The sequence below is a fragment of the Cuculus canorus genome, chromosome 8 (genome assembly GCF_017976375.1).
Source record: "Cuculus canorus isolate bCucCan1 chromosome 8, bCucCan1.pri, whole genome shotgun sequence".
Classification (NCBI taxonomy): Eukaryota; Metazoa; Chordata; class Aves; order Cuculiformes; family Cuculidae; genus Cuculus; species Cuculus canorus.
The window spans coordinates 4768060-4788077 of record NC_071408.1 but is presented as its reverse complement, the minus strand read 5'-3'; the positions used below and the strand labels follow the sequence as shown (position 1 = coordinate 4788077).

Genomic DNA, 20018 nt, shown 5'->3' with positions numbered 1-20018 from the left:
CCTGCATGTTCAGAAATGGATTCCAGAGATGCCCTGGATCGCTCCGATTCAGCCAGCGATTTCCAGTTTTTAACTGTTTCAGGCCTAAAGTTGAAAAAATCAAATTGCATGAATCCTGGTTACACCAGAGTGTTGTTCCAGGTTTTTTTTTTAATAGATAAAAATGGAAATACAAGCATCTATAATTATACCACACCAATGATAACATAAATAGCTTGGTTTGTCAACATACTGTGACCTTAGAAAAGAGGAGAGGGGAAAGAAAGGAGAGCTTGGCGAGTTCTGGAAAGTAGTTTTCTAGTAGAGTAATCAAGCTAACTCTTTTTTTTTTTTCTGCCAGAAAAGAAAAAAGGTAACTTTTTTCCACTTGAATGCACTAAAACTGCACCATCTGCTGGAAAAACTGTAACACTTAAAAATAGAGTAGGGAGTGCAGAAGTCAGCTGAATTATCTATCTTTAAAAACTAAGATCTAAACCAGATTTAAAGTTGCAAAGATGAACGGTTCGCCTCACACAGTGCATCAGGCATAATGACCAAAGCCAGAAAAGATTGGGCCAGTAATCCAAACAACTATTTGGCACATTCTTGCATAACTGAAAATTACTGTTCAGAAAACTTGAAAATGGGATCTGAAAGACTGGGCAGGACAAAAGAGATGCACGTGATTACAGGGCCAGTGCATCTTTTCTGGTTTGGGTCTGACGACACCAGCAAAAATATCAATAAGATACTGCCCCTGCTCAAGGCCTTAAGGAAGAGCAGCTTCCAGCTTTCCTCTCCCCAAGGTTTCTGTCCAAACAGCATTCACCATAGGTTCAGAATAAACTCAGAAAGAGGAAATCCCAGTTACCTGTGCAGCGGTGGTGCCTTGATCTTCAGTTTTTCAGCAGCAGCTGAGGATGGAGTTTTGATCTGAGGTTTGGCTGTGGGAGACGCCTCCAGGTCTCGGCTCAGCTCAGCTTCAGTCTTCTTGATAAACTCATCATACGACTGCACGTGGGAAAACAGTTATGGCTGTTAGTCTGCTAATCCATAACTACAATTCAGCCATGAAAACCTATTGAAGGAATAAAGGATACACCCGCTTCCTCAGTAGAGCAATCTATTTAACTTCCTAAAGTTGTGAACCTTAGAAATTTTAATACTTCACTTTCTTAAACTAATTACATGAGCATCGGTCCCTAACCCAAGCTAGTGTACTAGTGTGCACAAACATACTTAACTCCCTGAACACTGCTAGAAACCCATTAAAGATACACATTTTAAAGCGGAACGGCAACTTCACGTCAAGGCTCTGGTTCATTATTGAAAACAGTTAAATAGTCACAAGAGAGTCACATTTCTATCATAATAATGAGTTTTTCCCAGCTGTTGATACAATATTCTATCAACAACATTCATACTATAAAGATTTATCCAAGGCTAATGAACTTTTGCTTTGCCCTTCTTCCAACTTTTCCTAACCTCCAGTTGTTTGATCAAACTGGCTTCTTGGGCCTTCAGTCTCTCCTTTTGTCTCTTTTTCTGTTCCTTTTTCAGCTGGTAAACCACAGACTTCCTTTTCCGTAGTTCATCCTTCAGGGCCCTGATCCGCCCTTCAATGTCACTTTGATCAGATGTGGTTTCTGAAAAAGTTAAGTTTTAGTCTTTGTAAGCTTCCCTCTCACAGCACAGCTCTACACAAAGCAATAAACAATCGCTACGGAAATACAAGCTACGGGCCAAAGTATTTAATGCCAGCATGTTAATCTTAACAGAAAAAGACTCATAGTGGCATCTCAGATTCACAATGCTACTATATAACATATAAAAAAGCATTGCCTCTTATTTAAGTTAGAAGAGAAAGGCTCAGATACACACAGTAACTTGTTACCAAACTTGTTTCGCATCAACCGCCCCTATTTACTCTGCTGCCCCATTAATTGCTCATCACGCCACCTGTTGAGGGAATCATTTTTTTTTCTGATGTATTTAAAAACATAACTCAAAGATGCACACCAAAATTAAACCCGAAATATTTGTTTACAATTGCAACGTCCAATTTCAAGCTACAGAGTACACTTAATTGACAGGAATGTCACTTGGAACAGCAGACTCTAAAAAAAGTTTAGTTTTCTGGCAAGTCTGGATTTTCTGCCACCTAGATGAAATACAACCATGAAATGGAGAGGTTGGAAGGAAAGACAATTTGAACAAAGCAGAGATTTTTCACTATTTTCAAGCCTCGAGATGACAATTTATTCAGGGTGAACAGGGGTAGTTGAGCTTAGACATGCGGTGGACTACTCAATAATAGCTTATATGAAACTATCTGACCTATCTTTGCTCCAAGTTCAACTTTACAGACCCTCCTACCATGCTGTAACTGACTGCAGCTATTTTACACTTGAATAATTTTTTTTCTTAAATGATTATCTTTAGTAATTTTAATATCATCTCCTCTATTCCTCTCCATCCCCAGAACTTCCTGCAACCTGGTCTTCCTTCTGATGATGTGCTACCTCTTTTCACTTGGGACACTGTCCCCAGACACTTGGACCCATTCTCTGCATGATAACCCCGTTCTACCAGTGACTCAGCCACATTCCTTATTGCTGCTGTAACAATCTCTTCATCTCTCAGACTTCACAGAGAGTCTGCCTCAGTGTCTCACTGCTTATTCTTTTCCACCCAGCTGATTATGTCTACTTTTCTCTTATTTTAAAGGTATACCAACATCATGCAAAACAACATCCTCGTCCCAGATTGGACCCACAATTACACATCAAAAACTCTTCAAAATATTTATCTGACACAGTCATAGTGGAGCTCCTCCCTGCAGCTCATGTCCGCCCCTTCCTCTTCTACAGCAGCACCTGCAGCTCCTAAGGGAAGGATCTTGGCTGGTTTGCTTTCCTAACGCTCAATATCACCTAGAATTATTTCTGGACCAAAAGGCCTAGAGGTTCACAAATGCCCAGCTGCTTTACCAAGCATCCTAGAAGGTACGGCACCAGTACTATTTGGTCAACTAGCAGAGACACATGGACATTTTGCTAATCAATCTGATTTCTCAAGACAACAAACCACCACAACAAGAGTCTCATTATCAACAACAGCCAGTAAACACAATTAAACTGCTCTATTCTTTTTCCATTAACAACTGCTGTAAACCATTTAGAGAATTTTAAAAGAAAACAACACAGCACAAAAAGAATGGAATCGCACTTGCTAATCGGGAACACTCTGTGATGCCACAGTAATTAACAGCTCCTCCCAAATAGTAAGTGACCACTGTGTAATTATAGCTTTTCTTGATCAACTCATCAAGGAAAGATCCGTACATGCTTTCATCTTTGACGATCTCGTCTACTTATGCATCAGACTGACAGTGCGATGACTTCATCACTACTCAGCTGCTTGGAAGATTTGTCTCCTTACAATGGAATGATTTATTGTGAAATCAGCACTGTCCTCGTGGACTTCCCACCTCTCATAACTTTCTTCAGCATTTGAAATGAAAGATTGTAAATATTTTAGCTGAAAAAGCTAATTTTCATGGTCACCATTGCCTGCTCTGCTTTTCATAATGGCTTCCCCGTGTGGTTTCTTAGTCAAAACTTGAAAATAACTTTATCAACTTGCTGATTGCTTCACTGCTGCAAACTGCTCTCCAGACAGAATCCAAACACTAACTACTCAAGTGCAAATATCCAGGCGTTAATGTATTTATTTCTCTACCCAGCAGGAGAACAGCTGCCTCAAAATTAGTGTTTCTATTGCATTTATATATGCATTAACCAAAAAACCCAATATAAAAGATCATTAAGCTTGCTACATCAAGCACCACGAAGACTGGATTTGTACTTGCATCATTAAGTTACCCATCTATCACAAACAACAGCCCATACATGCAATAGAGCAACCCAATCCTTTTTCCACTAGAGGTTTACTGATCATTTCGGGAATTAAGGAAAACAAGCAGGAAAATGCTCTCTCATTTGCTTGTAAGTATATTACGATGCTGTATCAACTGCACTGTGGAACACAAAATGTTTTAGAGACCATAAGCACAGAAAGGTTCAAAACTGATTTCACACTTTAACAGAGCTGGTCATGGTGACCCACTGAATGGTGGCTCAGGAAGTCCCGGAATCCACGTGACTAATGGACTGTGAGAGCACACAAAGGGAAGGACCGCTCTGTACCACTTCAACTCTTAATATTCTCTCCCTCAGCATTTACTGGGAGTCAGCTTGGATAAGGGATAAAGGAGTATAAAGAGTCCATAAGTAGATCTTGCATCTTATAGCTCAAAATGCAACCGTAGGCACTATTTTACTACACATAGTTCAAACCCTCCTCCAAAAATAAACGCCTATGCCCCGAAGTATCCAATCGTTTTGCACGTTGGGCCAGTGTAGGCCCAAGAGGCTCACCTGTACTGCCCTGATAACAGAGCTACACAGGTTCTGGAACCAGGTTGTGTTCACTAGGACAATCATGATCATATGATGCTAAACCATATTCTGCTTTCTTACAGCATGAAGGGTGGAGAGGTGTCACCTGTGAGTGATGTATTTAAAAACATAACATAACCTAGAATTTTTAGATTCCAGGACCACATTGACTCTTATCTTCTTCATAGCTGTTTGCAGGATCTACGTTACTTTCTAAAAGTAGAGATAATATATACATCTTCTTAGAACCTTTTAAGCTGAAGTGATCAAATTACTTCCCAGGAAAACACTCCCACAGAACCCCAGATGCTTGCAATTTCCAGGAATTTCTGCCCGCATTCCCACATCTACATTTGCATTTCAAGTTTACTTGTTAAAAGCTCTAAAAAGCAATTTAAACCCAAGCGGATATTCCACTTACCTGACTGTGTCATGGACAAAGATTCATCAGACCAGTTGTGAGACGTCTGATGAGACTTCACAGGTGAACGTAGCTGTCCTCCAGTTCTGTGGCTGCTCTTGCTAGAATCTTGCTTTGATACAGATACGCTGCTTCTGGGTGGAGACTACAGGAGAAGAAAAGCCCAAATAAGTAATTGCTCCTAATGCTCAGTTTGAAAGTAGGAGACTGTTGTCACCGGGAGCCACAGGGAAGAACAGCATGAGGAAAGGACATCTCACAAGCAGTGGTACCTATCCAGCTATCCTAAGAATTTAATCTTAGCTTCCCAAACAATAAAACAAAACCACCAAGAGCAGCAATAGCTGACTGCTTACTTGGAGCCTCGATTTCAGCAAACCTGCTTTGACTACTCCACTATCACCCAACCGAACTGGTTCTGACTCACAGGTGCTCAATACATTTTTGTGATCTTATTGGGTAACAACCACAGCAATAGGAAGCTTAATAAATACACCTGTGAAACCGAAAGGACCATTTCAATGTAAGGGGTGCAAGAGGAGACTCTACATCAGTAAACCAAGAGAGAGTTATTGCTCCGAGGCCAAACCAAAAAGGCTACGTGCAAACTTTCTTCCAAAATGCTGCTTGGTGCTTCAACATTATACCACAACCCTTTCACACACTGTGAACATCACCTCTGACACACATTGGACATTTTATCGCATTTTGTCTTCTCAGTAACTTCCCAAGAAAGTATTTGTAATAAGTCTAGATGAGCAGCTCTTTTACAGACACTGCATCTTTTGTTTCACTGAGCACAGGGCAAAGTTATCAGGATGAAACTGTACAAAATTATCAACCAAGGAGAACTAATAGAATAGAACAATTGGGTGGCAAGCAGACAATCTGAAACCCGAGGATTGTGCATGACACTACAGCTCTCCTACTTCATGCTACAACTGTGCTTTGGGACACATCACTTGCAAATACAGACCATAGTTTCCATGGCCTCAAAGAACGCATACAATGGTAACAAGCTAGCCTACAGCTAATCCACGCTGGTAAACTGGGTCAGTGTTCCACCATCAAATACTGCGTAGCTATGTGACAGAGACAAAGCATTTTGCAAGACTACCCGTAAGTTTAAAAACATCTAACCTGTATGCGGAAGCAATTTTTTTCCTCAAGACTTCAAATAACAAATCTGATCACAATGTTTCTTCACAGTAATGTAAAATGGTGTTGCCAACAGAACAGTGAAATCTGTTTGGACAGCTGGGATAGTGATACTTACCGCTTAGCCTTTTAAAAGCATAAAAGAACATACAGCATAAAAAGCTCACTCACAACTTTGCCAGGTGAGACAGAGGACTTGAAGTCTTCAGAATAAACCGTTTCTTCATTAGCTGTAGTCTGATTTGGGCTTTCTGGTGGTCCATGGCCCATAGTCTCTGATGGGACAGACTCAGCAGCTGGACTGCCAAGATCTTCTGGGATAGAGCTTTCACTGTTTAGATGAGAGCAAGAAGGCACTGGAGACTCTTCTTCACTGGCTGTTTCTGAGATTGAATAATGAGAGAAAAACCAAAGTGCCTAAGAACTTCCACTGACTTTTACATCTTCAGAGCTACTGCTGCCTCCATATAAAGTAGGAACTGCTACCAATACATGTCAAAATGTTATTTTACTCAGCCAGGCACCGAGGGTGGAATATTTAGCCAAAACAAGCACATTTACCAGAAAACTATGATTTAAGACTGCCAGGTGTTCTTAGTGACTGCTGAATGTCTAAAATAGAGGTTTTCAGGATATTCTAACATTTTCCAGACAACGCACTCCAAAAAGACTGCTAGAGAAACCTGTCCTTCCAGTTGACCATATCCTAGCAAGAGTCATTATTAGTCTGAAGAAGTCATGAAGTAGTATATAATCTGCAAGCCAGATCTTGAATTTAGAATTGATTGCTTCCTTTACAGTAGCTGCAGAAAACATTTCAATGTTATGATTTCATCATGAGTCTCACGAGTGGCAAGTAGTAAGTTGGGTTTTCAATATTCCTGTTTACTAAATTCCGCAGGAGTCACAGCGTTACTGAGGCAGCCATGGAAAACTACTCAATATTTGAGCAAAGTCTGGTGAGAGGAACAACTTCTAAAGCAGGGCTATGCTCCAATGCTTTCTGGTAGATACGATTAATAGAAAGCAAGTGTGTTTTCTCATCTGTTGGTGATAATTCAGCATTCACGCTGAATTTTTGGTCACCGGAACTGACTGACTCATACCTATATCATCTTTAAAATGTCTTACAACGTCTAAAATCTGCATGACTGTTTTCAGTAACAAGTGTAGAAGGGCATAATTCTGCATACCCTTTGCACGTTCAGAGGGTGTGCTTGCCTGCTTTCAGCAAAGGGTGGAAAAAAGGAAAACTGATTGTTTCTAGAACAATTTCATTATTTGTTCCTACTGTGATCCAGTTCTGTGCTTCATGGGGCAAGTACGGTCTGTTTAAGACAAAACAGTAAAGCCATAGCTCCCAACATTTAGGAGCTTGTTTTTCCTCACAATGGCATCATTTATACTAATTACATTCTAGCACACTTTAGCACAGTTGCAGATTTCAGATAGTTACAGTGCATTAACAACAGAGGGAAGGAAAAAACGCTTTCAATTTCTGCAATCACAGCCAAGAGGAAGGCAGCCCCTGATAAGAGCCACCCTGCACTTTGAGCACCGCTGGGGAAAATGGGTTTAACAGAGCAAGTTCAGAAGGTGATCAGTGAAAGACCATGCAATATTTTATAGTGAAAGAAAGAAATATAGTTTAAATTGTATGGAGAAATGTCTGATAGGCACATGCTGCACTGTTCATTTCAGAAGGCATACAGCAAAGGAGGAACACACATTTAACTATGGTGTAAAATAGGGCTATAAGAATGAGGCAACAGAAGGCAGCAGAGTGCAGAAATCAAGATCATAAGCGTATGAAGAAAAACCACTACCAAAATGCCAAAAAAGGAAGACAGTGCAAACATAAGCAATTATGTTAAATTATGCTTTATTCTCACCATCTGCACCACTTCCCCCACCTCTATTACCTTTGGGCTCAGTTCTCTGATCCCCCAGGTCTTTCTTGGCTATTTTGGTTTTGAGCAGCTCTTTGTCCCAGGCAGCTAGAGCCTGCTTTTCTATCCGCCGTACTTCTGCTTCCTCTGCATCCAGGCGGCGTTTCCACTCCAACAATTCCTCAGCATGTTGTCGACGCTGCATCAGCTTCTGTTCTCGCTTAGTTAGGAACCTGACAGACAGAGCAGAAGACAATGGGAGAACAGCCAACCACACTCAAAGGTTCCAAAATCCCGATGCTCTAGTGCCACACTTCCCAAAATTATAGCTGTTCAAATTGTTTTCTAGGATAAAACCCACACTAACTATTATCTCCTAGACTTCTGATGTGCTGCTGAAAAAAACACAAGTAGACAAGAGGTTTTTTTCTTAAGGTACAGTCTACAAGATCCTGTAAACATGCTGCTAATATTTTAATGATCTTCAAAATCATTGAAAGTGCTACAAATGGTTCACTAAGTTCCCAATTTCAGGACATGAAAAGTACCTGTGGTATTAAACTGGAACCAACAAGAATGCAGTGATGGAAAAATGAACCTTTCTTTTCGCTAAGCCCAGTGACAGAAAATCTGCGACCCTAGTTGCCCTTCAGTTCATTCCAAATACATAATTATAAGAGAAGGTGATTCTGTATCAATAGACCTCCTGAATTACTGGAGGTTTTACCCTTCTTTTAAGGATCATCTCTATGGATCGCCGCACTTGGCATGTTACCTGTGAGCTGATAGCTTTAAGAGTTTAAGTATGCAGGACCATACTTTCCCAGTTACTATCATGCCTGGATGCTTTATCTATCCCATTTAAGAATAGATCTTCTGTTTAAGAGTAGACAAAAAGCAAAATTTATGCAGAAAAATCAGCAGTTATTTTCTTTCTGACAAAGACTTCTTAGGTGATGCACCAAGCCTCAGAAAGGAGGAAATTCTTACACAACTTTGTAGGTATGACTAGATTTGTGTGCACACACTAGTTCTCTTTACCGGCTCTTGAACAACAGTATCTCTGGTCTTACTTCTAAACGTTTAAGTAACCAAGACTATACCATTTAACTGGTAAGAGAGTAAACGGAAGCAACTTCAACATCAATTGCACACCCTTCATCTGCCGTGCCAAGTCTAGAGCACAGTGCACAATCTTTCCATCTTCTACACAGGAATTTTTAAGATCTCACAGAATCACTCTGTAGAAAATGCACAGCTTGCCAGCTAGAGAGAGTGGATCATTGCTACAGAAGGTGTGGTGCCCCACAAAGCAGCCTTTGAAGACTTTTGATATTTTGCTTTACAAAGGTCTTTATAATTCATAATTTTCAAGCCAACCCAAACACTCAGCATCAAAGTTTAAGCTGTAAAGCACATTATTTAATTTGTGCTTTTTGATCTCCCGTGTTTCAAAAACCCCTTTTATTTACTGAGACTGGAATGACCAATGGGCTAATCCGCAGGTCTTGCCTGCTAAAGGACATTTCCTGTTTGCTCATTTAGCGTTCATTCTGTTCCCTGGAGAACTGAGCTGGCAGTTGATCAGAAAAGTTAAGATTAGATAAGTCCTTCTCCAAGACAGATTCAGACAAGATGGACGAGTTATGATGTGAAGATAAGTTTCAGAACCAGTAAGACAAGCCCACCATCATCTTCCCCATGGTCAAAACCAAAAACACCTGAGTCTCTGGAACACCAGCTACCTTCAAGCTGACACATCCTATGATTTTGTGCGCTACTTTATCACTTCCTAGAGACAAACATCAATCATCATCTACTCTGAGGCAAAACTGATGGATTAGTATTATTAATAACCAGACTACCAGCAGTAATGGCATTACAAACATGACATGGGACAGTCCAGCTTATGTCATGTCTTCCACCAGCGCCATAAGATTTACCAACTCTTACTTTCGGATATGCATCAGTTCCAATCAGTCTAGCAGATCATGTATTTAGAACTTGTCATGAACATCATTATTACGATGATCTCAATGCAAAAGGCAACTATTTCTTCTTTCTTCGCTCACTGTTTGGTTCCATCAGAGCACCTGGATACTCACAATTTACTGGACCTTGCAAGGCGCAAGCCCAGTCAAAATAAAATGTAAGAGAAAGACTGAAACAAATGGATTCAAAAGAGTAGGACTCCTTAAAAGCAGATGGCAAATGAATTAACCCAGAGGACCACAAACAGGAGTAGAATTAACTAAATGACCATGAAGCTAATCACCACACAAAGGCTACTTAATAACAAAGAGAAGTCAAAAGAATGAGAGAAAGAGGGTTCCAGCATTCCACCTACAGAAGAAGATTAAAGCAGCGTGACTAAAGATGCAGATCCTTTTATAACCCTGGGGTTTAAAAGGTGGCAAGCCACACAGTAGCTTGGCTGCCTTAATATTTACTACAGTCTAGAGGGTTCCAGTTGCAACACCACAGGTACGTATTCTTGCTCAAAAGCAGAGGCAACTTCACAGAAAAACAAAATGCAAACCAACATCCGGCATCTATGAAGCTAGAAATCTGGGGGAGTAAATAGAAGCAGCAGCACTTAGATTACACGGCATGATTTAAAGGTCTAACTATTTCTCTGGTGCTAACATCACACATTTTATCCATCCATTATAGATATTAACCTGAAAGCATTAACCTGGTGCTCTAACCTGCACTTGCACATTGATTTATAATGACCTTAACCCCAAACAGACAGTCTGAGCAGCTACTCTGGACCAAAGCGAACTGTCTCGTCACTCAGAACACAGAGATTAGAATCCTACAATGGTTTGGGTTGGAAGGGACCTTAAAGATCATCTGGTTCCAACCTCCCTGCCATGGACCGAGACACTTCTCATTAGATCAGGTTGCTCTAAGCCTCATCCAGGCTGACTTGGAAAACTTTCAGGGATAGGGCACCTATGACTTCTCTGGGCAACCTGTGCCAGTGCCTCGCCGCTCTTATAAAAAAAATGTCCTCCTTATATTTCATCTAGATCTATCCAATCTTAGACTAAAATCATTACCCATTGTCCTATCACTACAGGCCGTGGCAAAAAGTCTTTCTCCGTTTTTCTTATAAGCCCGCTTTATCTATTGAAAAGCCACAATATGGTCTCCCTAGAGCCTTCTCTTCTCCAGGCTGAACAACTCCAATTCTCTCAACCTTTCTTCATAGGAGAGCTGCTTCAGTCCTCAGATCGTGTTTGTGGCCTCCTCCTGGACCTGCTCCAACAGGTCCATGCCCTTCTCATACTGGGGACCCCAGAACTGGACACCAGTGCTCCAGGTGGGGTCTCACTAGAGCAGAGTAGAGGGGCAGAATCACCTCCCTCAGCCTGCTGGTTACATTTTGTTTGATGTAGCCTGGGATATGATTGGCTTTCAGGGCTGCAAGTGCATCTTGCCAGCTCACACCCAATTTTCCTCAAGTCCTTCTCTGCAGAACGTTCTCAATCCATTCATCTCTCAGTCTATACTGAGAGTAGCGGTTGCAGGACCTTACACTTGGACCTGTTGCCCTTCATGAGCTTCACACTGACCTAGTCTTCAAACCTCTAGAGGTCCCTCTGGACGGCGTCCCTTCCCTCTAGTGAATCAATGGTTCCACTGAAGCTTGGTGTCATCTGCAAACTTGCTGAGAGTGCACCTGATCCCACTGTCTATGTCATTAATAAAGATCTGGAAACATAAGTAATGTGTCAAACGTGTTCACTGATGAAGAACCTCTTGACCTTCTAGGACTGAACAGAGCATGCTCTATCAAAGAGTCTATCACTTGAGAAAGATACAGTTACCTGACCAATTGGTTGTAGATATACAGCTGGAATTTGGGGTGGAGGTTGGGAAAACAGACACTGAGAGAGGCCCAGTGGTGAGACGTAAAGACAGAGAAGAAGTAGTGAACAGGAGAGCAGTGTCTACAAAATAAGGAGGAAGAGTTTCAAACTAAGATAGCAAAAAAGGCAGAAACAACGAGAGAAGGATAGCATCTAGCAAAGAACTTTCAAACTAATTGCATTTAACATTATGCAGTTACTACCCAACATCTGAAGCAGAAAAACTATACACTATTATGCAGAAGGCAACAGGACACATACACTGACACCACATTGTTTTGTTAATCAAAGGCAAGCTGCTTTCACACTACTGTATTTTTCTTTACATTGTGGAAGTGTTATTGCTTTGATGCAGACTTCCACATGCACGTGTTAACATTTCAGGCTGATCTTTTTGCAACTCCTGCTATTCTAAGACAGAGTAGATTAATAGCATTAAAAAGCACGCTGGGTTTGTGATACGAACAACTCTGCTAGTCTGAAACTTTAAATGCATTTGCATTCACCTGGCAGAACCTCAGTAAATTTACTTCTCCAAAGGTAAGCACCAGTGAGAGGGCAAATTAAAAAAAAAAAAAAAGAGATTAAATAATGTATTCTTAAAACATGAGCAATTCCAGGAAAACTGAGAAACACCTATAATTCAATTTCTGGCTGCTCTTTTGGGTTTTTTTGCAAGAAAGTGCAGACTTGGTCTAAGAATACTCACATATTGCCTCTTCCAATTACCAATTCCAAATACCAATTGCAGGAAGAATGCCTATTGCTTTTTTAAAATCTGCATAAGCTTACAGTTATGCTCAAAATGGTATTTCCTAACGAATGACCATTTTAAGCTAATTTCTATTGAATTATCTTATTTATAGAAAAATAGCATGCTCCATATAGCTCTATCGACTACAATGCAAGCTAAGCAGCACATTAAGGAAAAGCAAAAGAAAATGAGCATTTAATCAGTTCCGCTAGTATAAAAATTGTCATTAAAGCTGAATATGCAAGGAAAGCAAGGGGAACATGGTTAATTGTCTTTGACAGAGCATGCTCCTGTTCACATGCAGGCTACAGACTCATCCACTAAAATTAAAACTATTCTTTCATGCCCCTTTTAGCAGAAGAGTAATATTCAAGCTGCCTCATAAGTAAGGAAGCCAAAGGATTTCCGCCCTGCTACGGAGTACAGCAACTCCAGCACAGCAGGCTTTCCCAGCTCCTTCCTCCAGTTCCTTTGTACCTTGCTCATCATTCAGCTTCTTTCCTTTTGCTGTGTCTCACAACCTGACGGATTCCCTTCAAACGGCAGCTTCCTAGCATTACACTCCAAAGCAAAAACCTTTCTCTATTATGTTAGTATTATTCTTACGTGTTTTACAAATAAGGACATTAAAAAAGATACCAAGTCAGCACTGCTTTTCCATCAATAAGCACTGCTATCACTATCAAAACACTCACAAAAAGCTTCACGACTAGGAAAATCTAGTTCTAGAGAATCATTTATGTTTACACAAAATGCTATTTCCTTTGAACACGCACAGCAATCCAAGACAAAACCATGACAACAAAAACACGTGATCATATACATTACATCACACACAATTTCCACTTGTTCCACCTACAAGCCATTGTTTCAGTTCAAATTCTGCCATCCTCCTTCTGAAAAGTATTCTCCAGATGAGCAACACTTTGGACTGATAATTAAAATATCTTTAAGTGTAGAACATACAAAGTATCTGCTATTATGCCTTGTAATGGCTTGAACAATTATTTATCAATATGGAATTCTTTCTGTAAGCACAAACGTTGCTTAAAGATAGTTTAAAAAAATAAGATTTCAAAAACAATATAACAACCCCCCTACCCGATAACAAGGAAGTCTTGAATATAAAACGTATTTATCATCTAATAGTATTAATACACTATTAATGCTTTATCTCAAAATTCATGAGCTGTAACTTGGGTTTGTATCACCATTTGAAATTTTGTATGTTGAATCTCAGTTGGAAAAAAAATAAAGACCCTCTTTTTAACAAAAAAAAAATAGAATCAGAATAAAATTTTTGTTTCATTGAAACCCTAGAATTCAACACGGCGTAGAGAGCACATCCTTCTGAAGGCCCCACCTTAAGCCATTTACCAATCTGAAAACATACTTTGAGAAGAGTTTACTGCTATAACGATGGGGGGACTTTCACATGACTTTGGAATGCCAAGAGTTTGGTTTTGGAAATATGACACTTCAGAATCTTGAAATCATTTGTGGCCTCTTCTCCGAAGTGACAGAGGACAGGACAAGGGGGAATGGCCTGAAGCTCCGCCAGAGGAGGTTCAGGCTGGATATCAGAAAGAAAATTCTTTACGGAAAGAGTCATCGGGCACTGGAACAGGCTGCCCAGGGAGGTCGCCTTCTCTGGAGGTGTTTAAGGAATGGGTGGATGAAGTGCTGAGAGACATGGTTTAAGGGAGTGTTAGGAATGGTTGGACTCGATGACCCAGTGGGTCCTTTCCAACCTGGTGATTCTATGATTCTATGACTTTGGCTGTTCAGTTTACCAGATTCCACTAGAGGAGTTCAAATACAACAATCAATTCAGGCTAGAACAGGAAGGCCCTGTAATTCAAACACATTTTTGGTTTGTTCCTACTTACACCAAACCCTCACTTACTACTACCGGTTTTTATCTTCATGCAAGTGTGGGAAATGTGCTTCTCCAATGATTACAAGCAAACAGGGTGCTAAGGAGTCACAGACACTTTGCCTTTCCAAGTGGCAGTGTTTGCTTTTTGGTGTTTCATCCAGCTGCGCTAGGAGTCTCAAGAGGACAAACATTACAAAGATCACCGATATAGACTAAAATATAGTGATCCATTTCATTCTAAGTTCAGAAAAAATTGTTTAAGCTAAGACTATTTCTTGCAGAGAAGTGGCAGAGGCCAAACTTTTAATGGATTAGTCTGAAATAAGAATTAAAGGCTTGAAACTAACAAGCACATGCTGGGAAAGCATTTGGGTTGTTTAGTGCACACAAAGTAATTCCTAGACTGAAATGATGCAGAAATTATTTTTGATTCAAAACAATTTTAACAGGTGAAATCAACAGATTTAGTCTTCAGACCCCGAACTGCACATGCACTTCAATACTTCCTCTGAAGACTAACAACCGTTTTCAACTTTTTCCAACCTGTGGTAAGCACAGGACAAGAAAGGCCTTACTAACTGTCTGCCTTCTCAGTCACGCGCATCCCATCACCATTAATTAAGAAAATACTCACAAAACTAATCTCTAGCCGATTTCAAGGCAATCAATTGAAATTCACACATCCAGTTTACTCTGACTTTCTGTAAGCCAGATCTCAAACTCGGTTATTAGTTTTTCCATAAGACTATTGCTATAACTTACACTTAAGTTCAAGATAAAAATTGGTACAGTAATTCCAGAATCCCACACCCTATATTTTTTCCTCTTTAAAGTAAAGGGGGAAGAGACAAAATACAGACACCATTTTGACCACTTGACTTCAGGGGTCTCGTTGCAAGAGGGACTCTGACAAGATATACCATCAGGCTGGAGCCCATCCAAGTTCCTTGTACACACAAACATAAAAACCTCTGAAACTGATATGCTTTTACTGACTACCAAGGACATAGAATATTAAAACCAATCTCCCCCAACAAACTTTGATCACACAGTCTGTCAGCTAATAATGTTTGAATCTCAGTATTTATGCAAGAATTGTAGCCTTTAAAATATTACATTCAAAGATTTATATAGTTCTATTAATGCTTCCAAAGAGCTCTTTTTCAGGCAACTCAGATCTAACTGTATGTGACAGCAATACCTCTAATATTTCTGATGGTCATTTGTAGAGCAGATATTGGCTGAACCAACTCATTCTATTAAAAGAGTAAACGTTTGTGTAAGGAGAAAAAGAAAATAGTTACTTTTCATCCATTCTGCTGCGCATTTTTTTAAGTTTCTGCATAATGCTACTGGTCTCACTGCTGGAGATTGAGATGGGGGAAGGGCTGCGTGTTTCTGCATCAGTTGGAAGTGGGCTAGAACCATTGCTCTGCTTGATGTCATCCTCACTGTGAAGTTCCTGCAATTAAGTGTTAAAAAAGCAATATTAAAAGAAAGAAGCTATTCTACAATCTCTAAAAATTTGTGTGACTTCAGCTTACTTCTCCCCAGATCACACCAAATACTACTTCAGGCAAGTCTGTCCTCCTGCAGATTTAACTTCATTTTCCAACTTTATTTTATTTGACACAATTTCTCAGTACACCCTTTTTCTCCGTAATTTGAGTTTTCCCTTAACTGTATCTAGAACAACAATACCTACCAGAATTGCTACCCAAATAAGAAACCAATCCTTTCTGTACCACTATTATTAAATTTGTGCCTCCACAGTTACTGAAATCCTGTCTTGCTGTCTCATCAAGCAGATCCAAGAAACTCAGCATAATGACAATAACAGACACATAAAGCAGCAAGTTTTGGTTTTAGTGCTTACATTTAGGACTTTGGGGTCTAAGAAATAATCAAACAAAATCAGAGCCTGAGAGATCTAAGCACCAAAAAATTTACATTCCTGAAGTCATTAGTTAAGCCTGAGAATTAACAAACACCATTTACTGCCCAGTTAAACCAGGACGTTTTATAACTTCTCCAAATGCATTTCTTTAACAATGCTTTCAAGAAATTAAACATTAAATTGCTGAGGTAAGAGGATGAGACCGTTTCATGCAGACAAAACTTCCAAGCAACAGGTCCAATCTAGACGCTTTCCGTTCCTATATACACTGAAGGCAAATATTGGCTGCATGGCCAAAGAGGGAATAATCCAGCTTCTCTACTGAACACTTACCAGCTTATTTTCTCCTGCAGACTTCAGTTTTTCCTGCAGTTTCATGGTAGTCTGACGAATTCGTTCGATTTCTGCCTGCTGTTTAAGGATTAGCTGTCTCTCCTTCCGGGCAGCCTTGTTAGCCTCTTGAAGACGCTTAATTTCTGCCTTTTAGGTGTAAAAGATGAAGCATAAGAACTGTGACAGACAGCTCTCAAGCACTCACTTTAGAGCTGCCATGGTGCCCTTGCTATGGGCTTGAAATTGCTGTAATTGCATGATGAAATCATCAGCCTGAACTTCAGCAGCGATGAACAGAAGACAATGATAACAGAAGGACCCTTTACAACAAAGGTCTTAGACACCACCAAAATGCAAATAAAACTCATTGGTAAGAAATACTGGCAGCTTCCTATCCAAAAGCCTGGTACGGAGTTCTCAACTCTTAGCTTTTACAGCGTCCGAAACATTTAATGGTACAGGATATTCTACAGGATCTGAGTGCATCAGTTACCTTTTCCTGCTGCAACCTCAGCAGCAGACCACGTTGCCTCTTTCGAATAGGAGGCATCTTATCATCCTCTCCCTTGTCTCGCAAATGCCTGCAAATACATTGGAAGAAAGGATGAAATAAGAAAGAGCACAACAACAAGCCTTTTATTCTTCAAAGTGGAAAAAGTTTACTTTTCCTAACTTGCAGAGGAGCACATGCCTGTGCTTAATAATTAGCCTTCTCGCATCCTCTGTGGTGGAACATTTTGTACTGTCTCCACAAACATACACACAGTTAAAAGGCCAATACAGTAATACGGATTCTCACATGAATGGGTAGGAGTTTGGCAGAGGTAGCAAGCTCACCATGTGAGAAAGACAAAAGAAAGGACGCTGCTCTGTTTTGAGCTGAAATACAATCAGTTTTCCAACTTTTCAGCTAAGTCTTGCCTAAGTAACTTCATTTTCTGGAAGTTAACTGCATGTTTTTCAGACAGGGTTTCTCTCTAGCACGGATAACACAGAGCACTGGGATGCAGAAAGGCCGTTGCTTAGACTTATTCCTACAGAAACCAAGGCCATCCTCGAGCTGGTGGAGCCGTAAGTGAAAGGGGTGGAAAACGTGACACTTGCATGGAGGGGCAGATAGGACAGGTGACCAGGATTCCATCCCCTATATGCCTTATTCTGTATAAAACTGAGGGATCACGAGGGTCAAGCTCTCTTCTTCAATGCCCAATATCCTGCGAGGACCTCATCTGTCTGTTTGCCCCTAATCCTGGACCCGGGCATTCCTGAATCCAGCTCCCTCCTGCTGCCAAGTCCAGCTCAGAACCTTTTTCCCTGTGCCTGCTCTGCAGCTTCTCTGGTGATGTAGTCATCAAGGTGGGAGGAGCAATTTTGTATATTGGTATACATTTTATTATTACCTCATTAATAGTATTTTCTTTGTTATTATTGTTTCATTAAAGCTGTTTCATTTTTCTTTTCCAAACCATGAGTCTCTCTTATTTCCCTTTCCCTGGGAGGGGCAGGGACTGGGATCACAACTGCTCACATTTTAACTGCCAATCAAGCCAGACTGGGACTAAATTATGACAGATGCTTGGGTCGCTACCTCACAATCCTTCGTCAAATCCACAATGACAAGCAGCTGGAAGAAAATGTCTGGTGAACGATGGTACTCCTGTGCAGAGTGACCATGGAAAAGTATTCTTGATTCAGTTTGGCCACCACCGATCAGTAGTATCACTAGGGACTTTAAGTGGCATTCCAGGGCAAAGCATGTGTTAGGTTGGAAACAAACCATTAAAGACAACATATATCCAGATTCACAAACTTTGGCCCAAGACAATTAAAATGACCGCAGACATCAAGCAAATAGAGGTCCCAAACATTTCATGCATTCTTGAATTAAGACTGGTAAGAGTGATGGTTGGGAGGTGCCTTCTCTGACTGACAGACATCTGACATTCTACTGTTACAATGAAATTCTCTTTTATCAAACTGCATTCAATGGAAATTGGGTTCTGTTCTTTCCAAGTGACAATGACATTTGCATAGACTACTGATGCCAGAAGAACAGTTCAACCACTGATACTTAATAAGGCAGGAATGGGGTGGAGGCAAAATCTTACAAAAAAATTCAAGTAAAAGTACAAGAAAACGGTCAGTCAGCAGCAGGGTTTATTCAGCACTGCCTTACTTCTTCTGGTGTTCCAGCCAAGCTAATTCAGCTTTGGTCTTCTCTTTCAGAGCCTTCTCCCGGAGCCGAAGCAGTGAGGACTGATGAGCTGCTCGCATTTCCTCCTCTTTCATATACTGTCGTACCATCTCCATGGTAAATTTAGAGAAACTGTCTTGCCCCCCTGAGAATGGCATGCTTAGCTCCTGGAAGGCAAGACACATTTGGCATGATTTGATAATACAGAAAATCCAAGGCTTTCTTCAATTACAAAGTGTGTGTATACATACACAGATACACACACACAAAAACAGATGTTAGAAAGGAAGCTGTTTCTCTTCTCTGAGCTTTGTACAGATGTGCTTTTTGTGCCCTGGGCTGCGTGACAGTTTTGGGATGTCCCTTGCAGATCAGATAGATGAAGCATCCTCTTGTACTTCCTAGCTGTGTGCAGGCATAGCAGGAAGAATTAATCTACTGGGCTTTTATGACCTACCTCAAAAAGTCAGTCCTCCAAACACACCAGAGAACAGGCAGAGGCCTGGAACTCTTCCATAAGTCATGGCACTTATACAACAGTGACACGCAGCACATCCTACAAGTCTACGTTTTGAGGTGCTCAAAGAGCAACAGGGAGAAAAAGAACCCTCAAGTTAGCAAACACCACTAAGAACGGCTCACTTAAAGCTAACGAGCTTAACCATCTAAGTTCAGTTAATTCACCTTATCTATGGGTGTTTGACCTACCTTGATAGATGACAAAGCTGTTTTTTCTGGGGAGACTTCCTCATCAGAATCATCACGATTACCTCGTTTCTTCTCCAAGTTATTTCTACGATGACTTTCAGAGGGCAGTAAAGACCGAAAAGACTTTTGTTCAATCTCATCCTCTGTCATGGACTCATCAAATTTCAGGGAATACTCTGTTCCAACAGAAGCAGAATCTGAGGGAGAAATCAGGGAAGTGGATTTACGCTCAGGTATGTACCATGAATGCAGTTTTGTTCTGTCTCGTCCCAGTGAAGTTGGAAGGGCAGGAAAGACAGGGTGATAACCAATGCAGAAAAACCGGTGCTTAGAAAAGCGTGACCTTGAGTAACAGGACATCATGAAATACTGTTATCTAGCTTTGAGAGACCTAGCAGTCCTCTGTTGAGAGTTAGAAACACATTTTTGGGCCTGCTGAAACATTTGGTGTTCAGCAAGTGAACA

General features: G+C 40.6%; 1 protein-coding gene across 10 annotated transcripts in view; it reads right to left on the bottom strand.

Annotated features, from left to right (window-relative positions):
- Positions 1 to 20018, bottom strand: part of CEP350 (centrosomal protein 350) — a 79260-nt gene that overhangs the window by 15784 nt on the left and 43458 nt on the right. For 7 of the 10 annotated variants that reach the window (XM_054072962.1, XM_054072967.1, XM_054072964.1 and 4 more), the window contains 12 exons: positions 19554 to 19750; positions 18828 to 19012; positions 17145 to 17232; positions 16652 to 16798; positions 15726 to 15883; positions 11747 to 11869; positions 7944 to 8143; positions 6193 to 6404; positions 4864 to 5008; positions 1468 to 1628; positions 854 to 993; positions 2 to 84 (listed from right to left, as the gene is read on the bottom strand). In XM_054072962.1, the coding sequence (XP_053928937.1) occupies positions 2 to 84; positions 854 to 993; positions 1468 to 1628; positions 4864 to 5008; positions 6193 to 6404; positions 7944 to 8143; positions 11747 to 11869; positions 15726 to 15883; positions 16652 to 16798; positions 17145 to 17232; positions 18828 to 19012; positions 19554 to 19750 (1839 nt within the window). The remainder of the gene's footprint in view (position 1; positions 85 to 853; positions 994 to 1467; positions 1629 to 4863; positions 5009 to 6192; positions 6405 to 7943; positions 8144 to 11746; positions 11870 to 15725; positions 15884 to 16651; positions 16799 to 17144; positions 17233 to 18827; positions 19013 to 19553; positions 19751 to 20018) is intronic. The other 3 variants (XM_054072970.1, XM_054072972.1, XM_054072966.1) reach the window with 2 other exon arrangements.